The sequence below is a fragment of the Hoplias malabaricus genome, chromosome 7 (genome assembly GCF_029633855.1).
Source record: "Hoplias malabaricus isolate fHopMal1 chromosome 7, fHopMal1.hap1, whole genome shotgun sequence".
Lineage (NCBI taxonomy): Eukaryota > Metazoa > Chordata > Actinopteri > Characiformes > Erythrinidae > Hoplias > Hoplias malabaricus.
This window is the reverse complement of record NC_089806.1, coordinates 34,820,588-34,836,655: the sequence shown is the minus strand read 5'-3', so window position 1 is coordinate 34,836,655 and position 16,068 is coordinate 34,820,588. Positions and strand designations below refer to the sequence as shown.

The window sequence follows — 16,068 nt, the reverse complement described above, 5'->3', positions numbered from 1 at the left end:
GAGGACATTGATTGGCTGCTTCGCGTGTCGCTCTCGAACGGGCACTTCAGAGGGCTGGGCTTAACTCACTTAACACCGTATCGCACAGATAGAGGCAAAGTGAAAATGTCGAGGAGCTACAGTAACGTTACTGGAGCTGGCTGACGAGCGTAATTTCAAAGTAGCGCCTTCACGCATTAAGCTGAGGAGAACTGAGCCTACAGATAAACGCCCGAGGTAAGTGTGGTGGTCCTTATTCGCGTTGTTTGTTTATTTATTTATTTGTTTATTTATTTATTTATCTCAGGACAGACGGGCGGCGAAGTAACGTTAATTTGGTCGTTGGACAGCGATATAGATAACAATGGGCAGAATGAGGCTGTTTCCAATATACACACTACTGTAGCCTACACACTAAACTAATCAATGTTCTTTTAATGGTGGTGTAGCCTACTATTTAAGGTGAGAGTATTGGGGTTTGGGCACAGCCTGATTATCGCAGCATATTTGTTTTAATACTTCCACCCTCGTATATTAGCCTTCCTAGTTTCTCAGATAGAAGTTACAAAAAAGAAACATCAAAAAAACTATGCACTTACGCCATGATATAAAGAAAATATCAGTAAAACTATCCCGTGAATGTGAAAACGGTTACGGAGCAGTTACGGAACGTCTGTTTAATTTTGAACTTTTTAACTGACGAAAACGGACGGTTAATTCAGTGACAAGTGTGCCGTGTACACAATTCGTCTCATATGTTACTTTATATGTGGTTTATTCGGCAGTAAACGGTGATGTGTGTGAGGATGCTGATGTTGATGGTGTATTATATTCTCAGCACGTCCACATGCCGCGTTTGGTCGATGGCTGTGCCTTTTTTTTTCTAACGCAGCACCGCAGCTCTGTCTGAACACATGAAAGCGCAGGGAACAGCGGAATGGCTGAGTGGAACTGGGCTGTTTATATACTGTATGCCCATATACTTGACGTACGTTTGTAGGCTTTTCTTATGTTTAGAGATTACAGCGTCTTAAGGTGCATTATGGGCACAGATATGGGTTTATGAAAGGGCACGCTTGGGAACAGCTGCACATGAACCTCCTGACACCACACACAAAGCCAAACGCTGGACGTGGAGCAGTGCAACAGCATTATCTGGACTGAGAGCTCCTTCCAGTACCTTGAGGGATGAGTTGAATCCGAATGTGTCCCATATCTACTAACCATTCAACATCAGCAGATTTGTGGAATGTCATCACATGTTGTTAGATTTTTTTTAAATGTATTCTGTTATTTAAAAATATATCTGTTTTAAAGCCCTCCCTGAAGAGTGTAGTCTGTTAATGCAGGAATGGTGCAAAGGTCGACAAACATTTGGCCATATGATACATGTGCAAGCTGCTCTAATTCATTGTGTATTTTGTTGCAGTCCAAAAAAGACCCAAAAAATAGCATCCTTATAGGAAGAACTTTCTTAAAATTTCAGTGGAATTCAATGCAAAATCTTTTATTCCAAGTCATTTTGGAGCGTTTCTATTGGTCCATTGATCATGAAATTTTCACACAATGAAGGACAATTGCTGTGTTCAAATGATGCAGTAAATTAAAATAGATAAAAATGGAGATACGTGTTTTTTCATGTTCTTTTTGTAAAGTGCCAGTATTCACGTCAGCAAATATTTCCACTACACGTACAGTCATATGCAAAACTGTGGACGGCCACTGCAAATTGTATGTTTGTTGACTTTTCTAAAATAAAACAGCTAAAATTATCACACTTCAACCCACAATTTAATGCCCAGCTGCTGTTTATTTCTTGAATTTAACATATTGCGGAAAACTTCACTTGTGCAGGTTATGGCAAATAGTAATGTTTTTTCCCCACATTTTTAACAACAAAATACAGCACTATTCTCATTATATCCACCTGCAGAGAATGTGTTAACTTATTTGCATTTAATCAGTATTAGATATCATGTGACTAGTGGTAACCAAATAATCACGTTTTACTTTTTCAACCCTCCTTTCCCCAGTTTGGACACCTTTTCTGCGGTCAGCCAGCCCTCTCCTGTGGTCTCCCCATGCCTCCAACTCCCCTCGACGACAGAATTGTGGTGGCGCTGCCAAGGCCTATCCGACCTCAGGAACTTCATCTCCGCCTGGACACCAGCTACCTGGAAGCCACTGTGGGAGCCGTCGCCAAGACGACGGTGATCAGCAGCACCACCGTGGTGAAAATCCAGGCGACTAACCTCACGTATATGCCCTCATCCAGCGGCTCCACGCGCTCCTTGACGTGTGGATGCAGCAGTGCCAGCTGTTGCACGGTGACCACGTATGAGAAAGACACCCAGACCCAGACCCAGACGCTGAGCCAGGTCAGCACAAGCAGCCCCAACTTGAACTCAGCAGTCAGCTATGGTGGGCACAGTGGTGTATCTGTGCCTATGGTGGGCCCAAGCGAAACCTACAGTGCTCCTAGTCTCACCTCTGGCTCACCCAGAGGTAGTGTGCGGGTCATCCACCCAAACGAACTGGCTCAGAAGATGACGCACTGCCCCATGGGCCATCCAGTAGGGCCTGTGCCCGTGATCATTGACTGCAGGCCCTTTATGGACTACAACAAAAGTCACATCCGAGGAGCCGTTCACATCAACTGCTCAGACAAAATCAGTCGCCGGCGCCTCCAACAGGGCAAGATCACTGTTCTGGACCTCATCTCATGTCGCCAGAGGAAAGACTCCTTCCGGGGGATTTTTTCCAAAGACATAGTTGTTTACGACGAGAGCACGGTAGACCCGGGCCGGCTGACATTTTCCCAACCACTGCACATAGTCCTGGAATCCCTGCACAGGGAGGGAAAGGACCCTATTGTTCTCAGAGGTAGGTTAATTTCAGCGCTGTGTTAATATGAGTTTAACTGATATAATTAAATGGCGTGAAACAAATTTCCCTCCTAGAGCAAACAACACCACGTACACAGTATACACTACAGTACAAATGAGCTAAATCGTCACGTACATGTTCATCTGGTGTTTGAGCTGCAAATATTTCTTTAATATTTCAGGCTAGATTTGTTACATAACAAGGATCAGATTCGTTCTTTTATTTTTTTTTCAGCACAGCATTTTCTACAAATATCAGATGATGACAGTGTTGGTTATTGGATTGATGCTGTTTATAAAATCCTTTTTAACCAGAGCAATATGGATTTATTTATTTGAGGTTTATGAATAGAATGACTGGGTCTTCTCCAAAGCTGAGACATATTCCTCCTAATATGGAGCTGTGTGGATCTGTGCTGCTGTGTTGTTATCTGTATAGTTAACAGAGTCAGAGTGTAACAGTATATAACACACCATATGTGCATAAAGACTGAACACTGCTTTTAACTCCAAATATTGGAAAATATGTAAATTACTCATTTTAATACTGATTATATTACATAAAGTATAATTAAAATTTAAACATGCAAGCCCACAAGAAGGGCAGACTCACTCCTCTGAACATTACGCATTCTTTTTTGCTTCAAAATTGAGAGCGGGGAGGAACAGCATACCCCTAAGCCCCTTTATGTATGTAGGTACTAATAATATCAACGTACAGTGCAGTTTTGCAGGCTTTCTTGTGTCCCATAACATGGCCATAACATTTAAGTGTGTTGATTTATCATGCTTTTGAGAGAACAAACAAAAATGCAGGTTTAGCCTATTGGCCTGGACAGTTCTTGAATATTCCCAACCTTTTCGGTGGATGAATATTTGTTGACTTTTCCTAACGTGGAAATTGTATGGAGAATGGATTCTGCACAACTGGAATTTGTTGTTGAAAGACAACTATGTGTGCAGTGATGGCTGCTGAGGCTAGTGTTCATTAGCAGCAGATGTTTGTAAACAGTGAGCTCCTGTTAGCATTAAGCTATTCATCTCGCATCTTCTACCATCATTTTCACATTTGGCTGCTTTAGACAACTTGGAGTTGAGAGGCGTTTGCGTCTGTCAGTTTGCTGCTCGCCAAGCAACACGCTGCGAGACCACTGTCAGGGCCTTCATATGTTCACTCAGATGCGTGTGCACACACACACACACACACACACACACTTCTTCAGGCTCCTTCTGTTCTGTCCCTTTGCTGTTTCCTCACTGATCTTCTCACTGGCCTCTTTTCTGCGTGTTAACTCTTTAACTCCAAGGGAAAAAGAAACATCTGTTTGTACCATGTACTTTTTTTCTCTAAAAATATTTTTTTCATAGTGCCTTTGTCACATTCACTTTGATATGCAAATAACATCATCTCACAAATGCAAAATATAATGTGCTTTATTTGGAACAAAAATTATGAGCAAACAAATATATGAATAGGAATATATTTCAGTTACCTAATAGTGTTCCTATAAAATATATTATTAATAATAATAATAATAATAATAATTATTATTATTATTATGTGTGTTAATTCTATTTCTTCTCAGTGCATCCAACAAATAAAAGCAGCATGGCATTTATATATAACTATGGAAAACACAGTAGCACACACAAAGCTCCAACCACGCTGACCCATTTTACTGAGCCCCACATTGACATGTATATAACCCAGCTAATTTGCCAGCAGGTTTTAATGAGTTAAATTAATTTTTTTAAGTTTTCATTTATTCTACAAAATAACTTCTCTTTAGCTAATGCCAATGCTTCTGTGCTTATTTTTCTAAATCCTATTAAGCTTAAAGAAAAAAGGCTGCAATATCCACATTAATCAAATCAAAGAGGAATCAAATGCAAGAATTTGAACTTTTAATAAGAGGCTTATGTCTTAGAATAGACTTTCTCAAAAATGTATTTTACAGGAACATATTTCTATATCTGTTCGTGAATAAAAATCAAACTGATTAGTTTTACTTAATGTTAAGCTTTTAAACACTATATATTCATTATATTTTATTAAGTCCAAAATGCTTTAAAATAGATTTGACTGAAAGTGGATACAAATGATATGGGTAGGTAAATGAGAACTTTTTCAGTGAGGCCTTGATGCCCCGCTGAGGGGCTAATTTGTGAGGAACAGCTTGTTGGGCCACTGAAATCAAAAGCCAGTTGGTCTGTCCCTGGGTATGACTATGGGTGGTAATGACACGTACACCCCACAGACTGTGTTTAGGAACATTCACTCTCTTACTTTTGCTTTTTTTTTTGTGGTATTGAAGTACGGTAATTACTGTGTATGTATAACCATAAGTGAAAAAAGTACATAGACACATTTTTGTAAATCATATACAAGTTTCCAGTGGAAGTGGCAAGGAAGGACCCCAATTCAAGAGATGTTAGCTTTTGCTTGTTTTACTGATAAAAGTCTTGATGGTCAATTGTGTCTTTGGCACAGATAAATTCATGAAATTAATGAAAAATATTACAGTGTATGCATCATTTTATGACACAGAAACAGCCATTAGGGTAAGTGTATCCATTATGTCCATGTGCCATTTAAGCCCACTTTCAGGTGTGAAAGTTAAAATTTCTAACTAATACTTATAACTAATAAATACATATTTTGTGCTACTCAACATTTAACAAATCCAGCATATGTTACTTCCCTGTCCTTTTTTGATTGATCACCAATCACATTTTTCAATTTTAAGTTAGCTCTGAATTTTTTAATGTGTCAGTTTATGCTATTTTACTTTATATGAAAAAATGAGAAGATGAATTTTATGAGGAAGCTCCCCAAGCTATTCTGAAGGTCAGCCATAAGTTAACAACCAAATATGTTAGCAAGCTAAACCATCTATCTTTGAATGAGAATAACTTAATATTTCTGTGTGTGTGTAATATATTTTATTTAGAAAGGAACACATTGTCACATAGCTCCAGGGACCTGGAGGTTGTGGGTTCAAGTCCTGCTCCGGGTTACTGTCTGTGAGGAGTGTGGTGTGTTCTCCCTGTGTCTGCGTGGGTTTCCTCCGGGTGACTGTCTGTGAGGAGTTGGTGTGTTCTCCCTGTGTCTCAAAAGTGTCTGTAGGTGTGAATGAATGTGTTGTTCTGTGAAGGACTGGCGCCCCCTCCAGGGTGTGTTCCTGCCATGCGCCCAATGATTCCAGGTAGGCTCTGGACCCACCGTGACCCTGAACTGGATAAGCGGTTACAGATAATGAATGAATGAATTATGCGGTTCATTGAAAAAAATCCCCTAATTATGATCATGGATCTATTTTCGAGTGTACTCTTGTTTGAAAGGTTTTTATTTTAATAAATACATTTTAGAATGAGAGAACAATCTTCAAAAATATCCATTATAAATCATGATAACAAATTTGTGATGGTTTTACCACTTATCATTTAACATTTTTTTAGTTCAAAATTAAAATTCCACCATTTAAAAAATATTAAAATATCAAAGTATATAGAAATAGAAATAGGTACAGATCATAGCATATACAGGCATGGCTGACTATGATTTTATTTTCATTTACTGAACGAGTTTATCTCTAGACCATCCATTATCTGTAACCGCTTATCCAATTTAGGGTCGTGGGGGGTCCAGAGCCTACCTGGAATCATTGGGCGCAAGGCGGGAATACACCCTGGAGGGGGCGCCAGTCCTTCACAGGGCAACACAGACACACACACATTCAATCACACACTCATACCTATGGACACTTTCGAGTCGCCAATCCACCTGCAACGTGTGTTTTTGGACTGTGGGAGGAAACCGGAGCACCCGGAGGAAACCCACGCGGACACGGGGAGAACACACCAACTCCTCACAGACAATCACCCGGAGCGGGAATCGAACCCACAACCTCCAGGCCCCTGGAGCTGTGCGACTGCGACACTACCTGCTGCGCCTTATCTCTAGACCATATTCTGATAACAGAGAATCTTATTTGTCAAAGAAATAGTTCACCAACCCTTATTAATAATCTAATCAGAGAACTTATTAGGAGTTTACATGAGTCACTCAGTCTTTTTTCTGAAAAATTTGTCTGAAAAATGCACTGTTGGGTAATATGTAATATCGAATAAGCGTTTACTCTTTCCTGGAAAGCTCATCTTTTTCTTCTTCTGTCTAAGCACATGCACAGATGTAGAAAAATGAAAGAAATCCAAGCAAGTCTTCTCTTTACTAAAAAAAAAAAAAAAACCTAATGACTAGAATCCACGGTCAAACGTTTAAGAAACACCTTTATCTGATCTAAAAATGTGGAATTATGGTGTCTACAGGAACATCTAAACAATCAACTGCCGAAATCCAATAATGAGTGTATAACTGTTGTTCATGTAAACATACTCAAACTGGAATAACTTAAGGCCTATGTGTGAGGGTGATCTTATTAAGCCAGTCATAAAGCTTTTGGTTACAGTTAATTGGAGATCCCCTACCTGCACTGTTGTCATGGAGAAACTGAAAGGCCAAACAATGACTTCAACCAGCATAATGTCAGAGTTTAGACAGTGAACAATACATGGCCTTGTATGCTGTTTCACAGCACTGTTGGTGGGAGATTTGTGTGAGTGATGGAATTCTAAGATGTAACTATAAACTGGTAGTTTAAGATGTAAAAATAAACTGGTAGTATTTTAAAGCCCTAAAACCCATTACCGGTTTATGTATAGGCCAATGATTATTATTCCATGTTTATATATTACTATTTTAAGTGTAATATGAATGGGTACATTAGGCACTCTAATAAGCAAATCAGTGGATTTACAAATAAACGGATATTGCTTGTTTTGTACATATTAGGCTGGATTTTGCCCCGCCCCTTCCCATTATATGGAAAAAAAACCCAATTGGAATTATTTTATTTAAAAAAAATTATTCACTGGCAGAAGTGAAAATGTGGTGATTGGTTGTCATAGACCTCAGTACTCAGAATGCAAACTACATGCCCTTATATGAAATGTTATTCAAACTGAAATTCAAATTAAAAGTTTTGGGTTAGTCATCTGAGTCATCTCAGGGAAAAATGGACTAAAACCCAAACACAACACAGCTAACATGCAACCCATTTCCAGAAAAGGGATTTTTTTAATGCCGTAAAAAGAAGAATGTATTATTTATTCATTCTCTGTGACCATAAGTGAAAAAAGTACAAAAAATGTTTATAAATCACATACAAGTTTCAAATGGGCAAGGATGGACCCCAACTAAAAAAATGTTAGCTTGTGCATATTTCACTGATAAAAGTCTTGATGGTCAATTATGTTTTTGGCACAGATAACTTGAAATTAATTTTTCCTGATAAGTAGCTGAAATGTTGCACACATTTCCATTGTTTTTGGACCATCTGAGGTGAGCTTGGGTCCAGAGAATCTGGCAGCACTCCGACAAAGACATTACATATGGCTTTTTCCTTGCGTGTGTTAAGTGACAATGGCTTTCCAAAGTACTTCTGAGCCCATGTTGCTGTCTTTATCACAGTAGTATGAAGGTTTTTTTTAATGCAGTGTGGTCTGAGGGCTTAAAGGTCATGCACATTCAACAGTGGTGTCCAACTTTTCCCTAAACGCAGGGAATTCTCTGAAATTCCTGATATCTTGAGTTGAGAAATGCTATTTGACAAATCTGGCACATTATGCATCTTAATTGTTGTATATGTTTTCATATACATTTTAAAATGACAACAAATGAAATTATTACTGTGACAATACATCAAACATGGCTATTGTAATGGCTCTATAGTAAAAATCTCAATGTCATTTTTAAAGCAATGAAACAGTATACACTTTATTGCCAGAAGTATCCACTCACTCATCTAAATTATTCAATTCAGGTGTTCCAATCACTTCCATGGCCACAGGTGTACAAAGCAAGCACCTAGGCATACAGACTGTTTCTACAAACATTTATGAAAGAATGGGTCACTGTCAGGAGCTCAGTGAATACAAGAGCGGTACCATGAAAAGATGGCACCTATGCAAATTCCAATTGTGAAGTTTCCTTGCTATTAAATATATTACATTGTCAACTGTAAGTAGTATTATAACAAAGTGGAAGTGATTGGGAACCACAGCAACTCAGCCCCAAATTAGTAGCCACATAAAATGACAGAGCGGGATCTGTGTGCTTTGTGCAGTCAAGTGCTACAGACCTCCAACATTCATGTGGCCTTTACATTAGCTCAAGAACAGTGCATAGATTGTTTCATTGAATGTGTTTCCATGGCTGACCAGCTGCATCCAAGCCTTACATTACCAAGTGGAATGCAAAGCATTGGTTGAAGTGGTGTAAAGCAAGCCATCACTGGAAGAGAACCACACCAGCCTCTACCTGTTCCAACAGAACTGCCTGCGCACAAGTGCACAAAGCAAGGTCCTTAAAGACATGGAAGAGCAGGTTTGGTGTGGTAGAACTTGACTATCTGCACAGAGTCCTGACCTCAGCCCAGTAGAACACCTTTGGGATGAATTAGAGATGAGACTGTGAGACAATCTTGTTTTGTGCTTTAAAATATCTTTGGTTTATCCTATTTTGTGTGTTCAGATATTAGACCTTTGATATTATATAAAATACACGGACTACGAAACGATGGCACTGAAAATTCACTGTTAATTATGAAAGTACTCCTCAATAACACACAAAAATTACCATTACAAGTATGAAAAAGCTAGTGTCTAAGAATCACTTGAGAAACTAATTTTTAGTTATGGAGGATTTGTTTTACTATTTGTTATGTGAGGCATGTGCAAAAACATGGATCTATGTTGTTATGTAACTATTAAATATATATGATTTCACTTGCCTGAAAGTTTAACATCCTTGTTATTCAAAACACACAGTTGACTGGACATCTGGCTGTTAAAACACCATCGCAAATCACTCATATGCTAACCAGACATCCTGTGTGTGTATGTGTGTGTGTCTGTGTTTATAGGAGGTCTCAGCAGTTTCAGACAGAGCCATGAGGATCTGTGTGAGCACTCCCTCCATCTGCAGGAGGGCCAGGACGCTGCAGCTGCAGTTGGCCTGTCAGGGGCGCTACCTCACTCCCTGCCCTCCACCCCTGACATAGAGAACGCAGAGCTAACACCCATACTGCCCTTTCTGTTCCTGGGCAATGAGCAGGATGCGCAGGACCTCGACCAAATGCAGAGGATGAACATTGGCTACATCCTCAATGTCACTACTCACCTTCCACTCTACCACTATGACCTGGGCCTCTTCAAATACAAGCGCTTACCTGCCACTGACAGCAACAAGCAAAACCTGCGCCAGTACTTCGAAGAAGCATTTGAGTTCATAGGTAAGGTAAACTAGGTTTTAGTTTAGAATTGTATTTATAATTGTATTCCTTTAAACGCTTTCAGATATTTTTTAGTTGTTGGACTTGCCCTCTCCACTTATAGCACTATTTGGGGTACCTCTGATTATACTTTCACTGCCCAAATCTAAATCCAATATGCTGGCCTTCTGACCCTATAGCGAGACGACTTATCCTGCTATACTGGAGAAAATCTGGTTCTCATTCATAGGGTTAGAGATGTGTTGTATTATCTGAATTTGAAAAAGATCAGGTTTGCCATGTTTCACAGGCTTTGGGGCCTTTTTCTTATATGTGTGTATGATATTGCACTTCAGGACTTATCAGAGGATGCTTAGGCAACCTCCTGAGGTTCTGTTCCCTTTTCTTTTTTTAAAATTATTATTCATTCTGTCAATTTAGCTTGGACATGCTAGCGCCCACATCCTCTTTTTGAAATTATGAGAGGGTACTTTTTTTCCCCTCTCCTGGTTTTTCTGCCTGTATTTGAATATTTCTCCTATGCTTTGGAAATTTTTTTCTGTTGTGACACTTCTGACTTGAAAAATAAAACATTAATAATTGTACTCCATGTAAACATGGTATTGAACTCAGTAACCCAGAGTTTTTAAAATGTCTGTAATTGTTTTGAAAGCGACACAACAAAAATACATCAAAGATGTGCTGTTATCTTGACCAAAACAGATTCACACCCAGTTTTTAAAGATGAATCACTATTTAGATTGCCCCACACTAATATTATACAAATATATATACCAATTTATTGTGTATATATTATATTCTGTGCAACAAAGAAATGTCAACAGAGGAATTTTCAATAATTAATAATATACTCCTATGGTATTCCAAAAACACCTAGTAGCTCTGTGGGCTGTAGTAATCTACACTATGTTCATTTAATTTATATTCCCTCTTTACAAATAAAATAGAATTTAATTACTCACTAAGTGAAGATAAAAGACTGAACTAATGTATTCACAGCATTAACATTTAAGGTCAGATAAAATACTATTGTTGTTACAAATCATTGAAAGCTCGGCGTGTTTCTATGCTAGTTTGAATTATTTAGAGCTGCAATAATATCAAATTACATTATAATTTGTTTGTTACTGGTGACAACTGTATTAAACATCTGACTTACTCTCTATGTCAACAGAGGAGGCTCACCAGGCCGGCAAGGGGCTGCTCATACACTGCCAGGCTGGTGTTTCACGCTCTGCCACCATTGTCATCGCATATTTGATGAAACACACTTGGATGACCATGACAGACGCCTATAAGTTTGTCAAAACGCGACGGCCCATCATTTCACCCAACCTTAACTTCATGGGGCAGCTTCTGGAGTTTGAGGAGGACCTCAATAATGGCATCACTCCTCGCATACTCACCCCCAAGCTCATTGGAGTGGAGACTATGGTGTAAAGATCTTGCCCATGCTGTCGTACACAGTGTGTTCAAGTTAAAGATGTTTTTTTTTTTAAGAAACCCATTTGGGTTATTAACAAGTGGTCAAGTCTGGATTCCAAAACCATATTTATTACTGGGTTGCCACTAAAAGACATCGGCCTCTTTTTAGGAGGCTTCCTTCGAAAAAAAAGAAAAAAGAAAATTGGAGATGGTAGATGATGGAGAAGTTTCTGGAAGAAAATGCTCACATCTGTATTCGGATTGTCTGTTAGTTGAAAACTTCAAGGGGCAAAATGTTTGTACTTGAGCATGGATGTGGGTACCTGAAGGAAAATGCATGAACCTTCTTTTGTACCTAAACTTTTTTTTTTTGGCACGTTCTACCCTCTCTGTGACTGGAGAGAACCACTGTGCTATGCCTATACTGTGTCTATAAGCTGCTGGTGCTGACCAGGTTCTAAGCAGGACCTGGCCTTTTGCTTGTCAGAAAAACAAAAAAAAAATCAAGACTTGTTTAGTGTGTTATGTTCTTGTTCTATTTTTATACAGGAGTTGACCATGAGCCTTGAGTGGCTTTACTGTGCAATAATTTCTGAGTGAAATGCAACGGGGCTTAATCTGTATATATAGGTGATGGCAAAAACTTTTGCAGCTGTGTAATTACAGCATTCAGTATATTTTTCTGGGTCGATACGCTCTATATCGTTGTTACCACTTCAGTTCAGCTGAACATGGTGCCACTATTTTGACTTGTGAACATTAGAAAAATTTTAATTTTTAAAAGCTGGAAGAAAACTAATGCTATTCTGCTCAAGTATTATACCAAAACCATTTCATTTTGTTTTGTTTGTTGATATAAATTCCTGAAAGCTGTCAAATCTGTGTATGATTGTGTCCCTTTTACTTTATTATAACCTTGTTATTTCAGTTTATTATTTTTTGTGCTAAACATATGCACAAGCTTAATGCTACATACATTTTCAAAGTGTTTAGATCTGTCTGATTGTGTTATCAGTTGCTAGCCTACCATATATAGTAGTTTTGAATTATGTAGTTGAACAGTTTGCATCTTTATTGTCCAGTCCATTTTAACATTAACCCTTTTCCTTTCCATTTGTGAGTGTGTGTGTCTCTGTGTCTACATGTGTGTTTGTATGTAAGAGAGAGAAAGAGAGGGAGAGAGAATTAAAGGTAATACTGTGCTATTACATAATTCTCTCTTCTCTCTGCTCCACTGACGTACTGTGTTGTAACACAAGCCAACTGCAATGCTCTGACATGGCCTCAAACTGGGTAATCAGCATAAAAAAAGAAACAAAACTGAATTAGCTTTTTCATAGGCCATAGTTTATATTAGATGAGCGGTAAAATTGGAACAAATGGTGGGTGCAAAATAAAATTTTGGCATTTGTCTTTAAGACTAAACTAAGCATGCTTTTCCGCGTACATAAAAGGTTGCTGTCACCTACAGTGATAATAGTGCCTCTATTGATGCCTTAATTCATCACAATTTTTTTACTTCTTCACAGAATAATGAGCTAAAAAAAGGAAAAAGCTAATCCTGTTTCTAGTGGACACTGCTCCATAGTGCTACAGTGGTATGTGTATTCAAACTAGTTATGTGTGCTATTACCACTAGGAACATGGTTAGAAGTCATTTGATATTAGTTTAGTTTGGATGTACGGGTGTTGTGTGAACTAAAATGTTGGCCTTGTCCAAAACATCAAAATGCAAAGTGCACAAAAGAACACTTTATTATTCTTGACACGTGCAAACGTGTGCTTCTCTCTGTGAAAAAGGGGATTTTATGAATAATGCATTTTCTAGTTCAGCTGTAACAAGTTCACTCTCCCAAGTTACTGTGTAATATTCAGAAGCACTGTTTGTCCAGAGCTACTTAACTGCTTTCACTGATATATACTTAGCACAATGTTGCAAATGAAGGGAGCTATACCACTAGAATTGAATTTGAAGTGTTTTCAAATGAACTGAAGTTGTTCTGGGAAAGGAATATTTGTAGGAACACATTGTACAGTTTCCTAACTCCAGTAGAGCAAGTAGTTTGCTCCTCTGCATTTTCCTGCAACTGAGCCATGGCATTAGCTCATGTCCAAGTCCTTGAGCTTAATCAACTTTCAGTATCCGAAAATGAAAAACAAGTGTGTGCAATGTAGAAAAGTAAAGCTATGGGAATTTTGAAAATGTAAATAATCCTAAAATCTTTCATCAAGGAATTGCTTCATATGGCTCAGAATTTTGGTCGGTCTAAGTGTTGACCTTGTAATTGGGAGATTGTGAGTTCAGTCCCTAGTGATGCCTTAGCCATCTGAGGCCAAGAGATTAGGAGACCACAACTGGCTTCTCTTTCCCTCGGTAGAAAGGATAGCCCCCTCTCATCCATCACTCAGTTCAATGCCAGCCAATGTAGGCACCTGTTATTTAACAGAGGAGGCAGTAAACACTCTCCTCCAAGCGTGTTAAGCTGTCCAATTGCATTGTGCTAGCAGCAGTTTGAAAAGAATTGGTGGCTGGCTACACATTTCTCAGGAGGTGGCCTGTGCTAACTTTTAACCTCCCAGCTTGGTAGGTCATATGCCACATTTCTACCATCACAGTTATTGATCAAGACTGAGTATCATCGTCTTAGAACATTTTCTGTAGAGAGTGAGAGGGGCTCCTGCTCTGCAAGAATGATTGGTCATTTATCTGGGAGTTTTGATATTTATGGATTTCCTTAGAAGGCTGCAAATTTAATTAGGCTCATTTGTAGCTGTCTAGTGTAAAATCAAAGCTCTCTATGGGACACTATAGGCTCATAAGCTCGTAAACAACCCCTATTTGCTTGGTGTTTGGCTCTTATCAACACACATTTTAAAATTTCAATTGGAATATTTTTAATTAAGTGTTGGTAACTGCACGAGTCTACATTTCCCTCTGGCATCGGATTGTGGAGCCGTGGGACTGTGTTCTATTGAGTGATGGTGCACCATCGTGTTTGGGACAAGTTTGACTGGTATTTGTAATTCAAAATTAAATATCCCACATAAGTACCTCAGTAATCTTAAAACAGAATGCAACCAAATCCTCACAGATGTTTCAATATCTAAAGCAAAACTTTATCACAATAGTAGAGAATCTTACTGCAGCAGAAAACCTCTTTCCTATTAAACAGGATGAGTAGGTGGATGAGTAGGTGTCCACCAACGTTTGACTGTATAGTGTATTGCACATCAATCTTCTAAAACAAAAAGTCACATCAGATATTTGCTTTGCCATCGAAACTCATATCAAACTTGAAAATAATTATATCATCAAACTCCTACATAGGACTAAGTTGGGGCATGTGAAATTTGTGACTATGTTGATCTTGGTGTGTATACAGTAAGTGGAAAACCAAAAAAGCTGTTTGGTTTGTTCTGCTGTCGGAAATGACATAGAAAAGCACTGTAAATTTTGGTCTTCCCTTCTTTCTTTTCAAAATGTATTTTTTTTAATCTCCCTTATGTGATAAACTGTATTCTTAATACACTTAATAATAGGTATATGCAAAGCACATTTCTTATGTTACAATATACTGTGCAGCTTCTGAGCTTTTCTGTAAAACATTCTTCTGGAACTAAAGCAAAATGTTACTTATTCTGTGTCACTGGTTTCCTCTCAGCTTGTGTCTATACTCTGTTAACTTGATTTGAGACTTGTAAAAGAGCCATTTGAGACTCAAATGAAAAGAGTAACATAAATGTGTAACCTTCATCACACTCACACACAGGTACTATAGCTATAGTTTTCTTTTTTTCCTTCTTCATTTCTCCATTTTGTCTATGCATTAGCTTAGATCTGTTGTAGTCATTCTCAAAATAATAATTTTCATAATTTTGCACTGTGTAAAAAACAAAGAAAAAAAGAATAAAACAAAAACAAGTTTATTTTTCATCCACAAAAGGTGCTATTATAATGGAGGCCTTCCACACCTTTCTGCATGATCTGCTCTGGTATAATATTTATCTTTCCCATTTAACCAAGCCCTTTCCCTTATTATCAAGGTTAAAACACTGTAATTTTCTAATGTGGGGTTTGGAAATAAACAAATGTTGAAAAAAATGGTTTAATGGATTGCTGTTGTTTTTCAACTGTGTGGTAACAACCCAATTTCAAGTTGTGTGTGAAATACCAATTAAAAGCCATGATTAGTGATAAGGACCAATGATAAAGCAGTGATAAGGATTGCTTATTTATTGACTGATTGACTGATGTGGATATATACATTTATTCCAAATTTGGCGGCTGCAACTTGTTCCAAATTGTTCAGACGGGCAAAGGTGGTGAACAGACTGCTGTCTCAAATTTTGGAACATGTTGCAGCCATCAGGGTTAGAATAAATGTTATTATGGTCACTTTCCAATGAAAAACATGTATATTCCTATA

The 16,068-nt window shown here is 38.3% G+C and overlaps 1 protein-coding gene across 1 annotated transcript; it reads left to right on the top strand.

Annotated features, from left to right (window-relative positions):
• On the top strand, positions 1-15,708 carry dusp10 (dual specificity phosphatase 10). Its single transcript, XM_066676927.1, has 4 exons — positions 1-216; positions 2,013-2,862; positions 9,848-10,216; positions 11,391-15,708. Exons 2-4 carry the CDS (start codon positions 2,061-2,063, stop codon positions 11,654-11,656), a joined length of 1,437 nt encoding a protein of 478 aa, XP_066533024.1. The 5' UTR covers positions 1-216; positions 2,013-2,060; the 3' UTR covers positions 11,657-15,708.
• Positions 15,709-16,068: the final 360 nt, after the last annotated feature.

Coding starts and splice junctions, on each gene's coding strand:
- dusp10 (XM_066676927.1), top strand. CDS start 2,061: ATGCCTCCAACTCCCCTCGACGACAGAATTGTGGTGGCGCTGCCAAGG. Junction 2,863..9,847: donor GGACCCTATTGTTCTCAGAG/GTAGGTTAATTT, acceptor CTGTGTTTATAG/GAGGTCTCAGCAGTTTCAGA. Junction 10,217..11,390: donor AGAAGCATTTGAGTTCATAG/GTAAGGTAAACT, acceptor CTATGTCAACAG/AGGAGGCTCACCAGGCCGGC.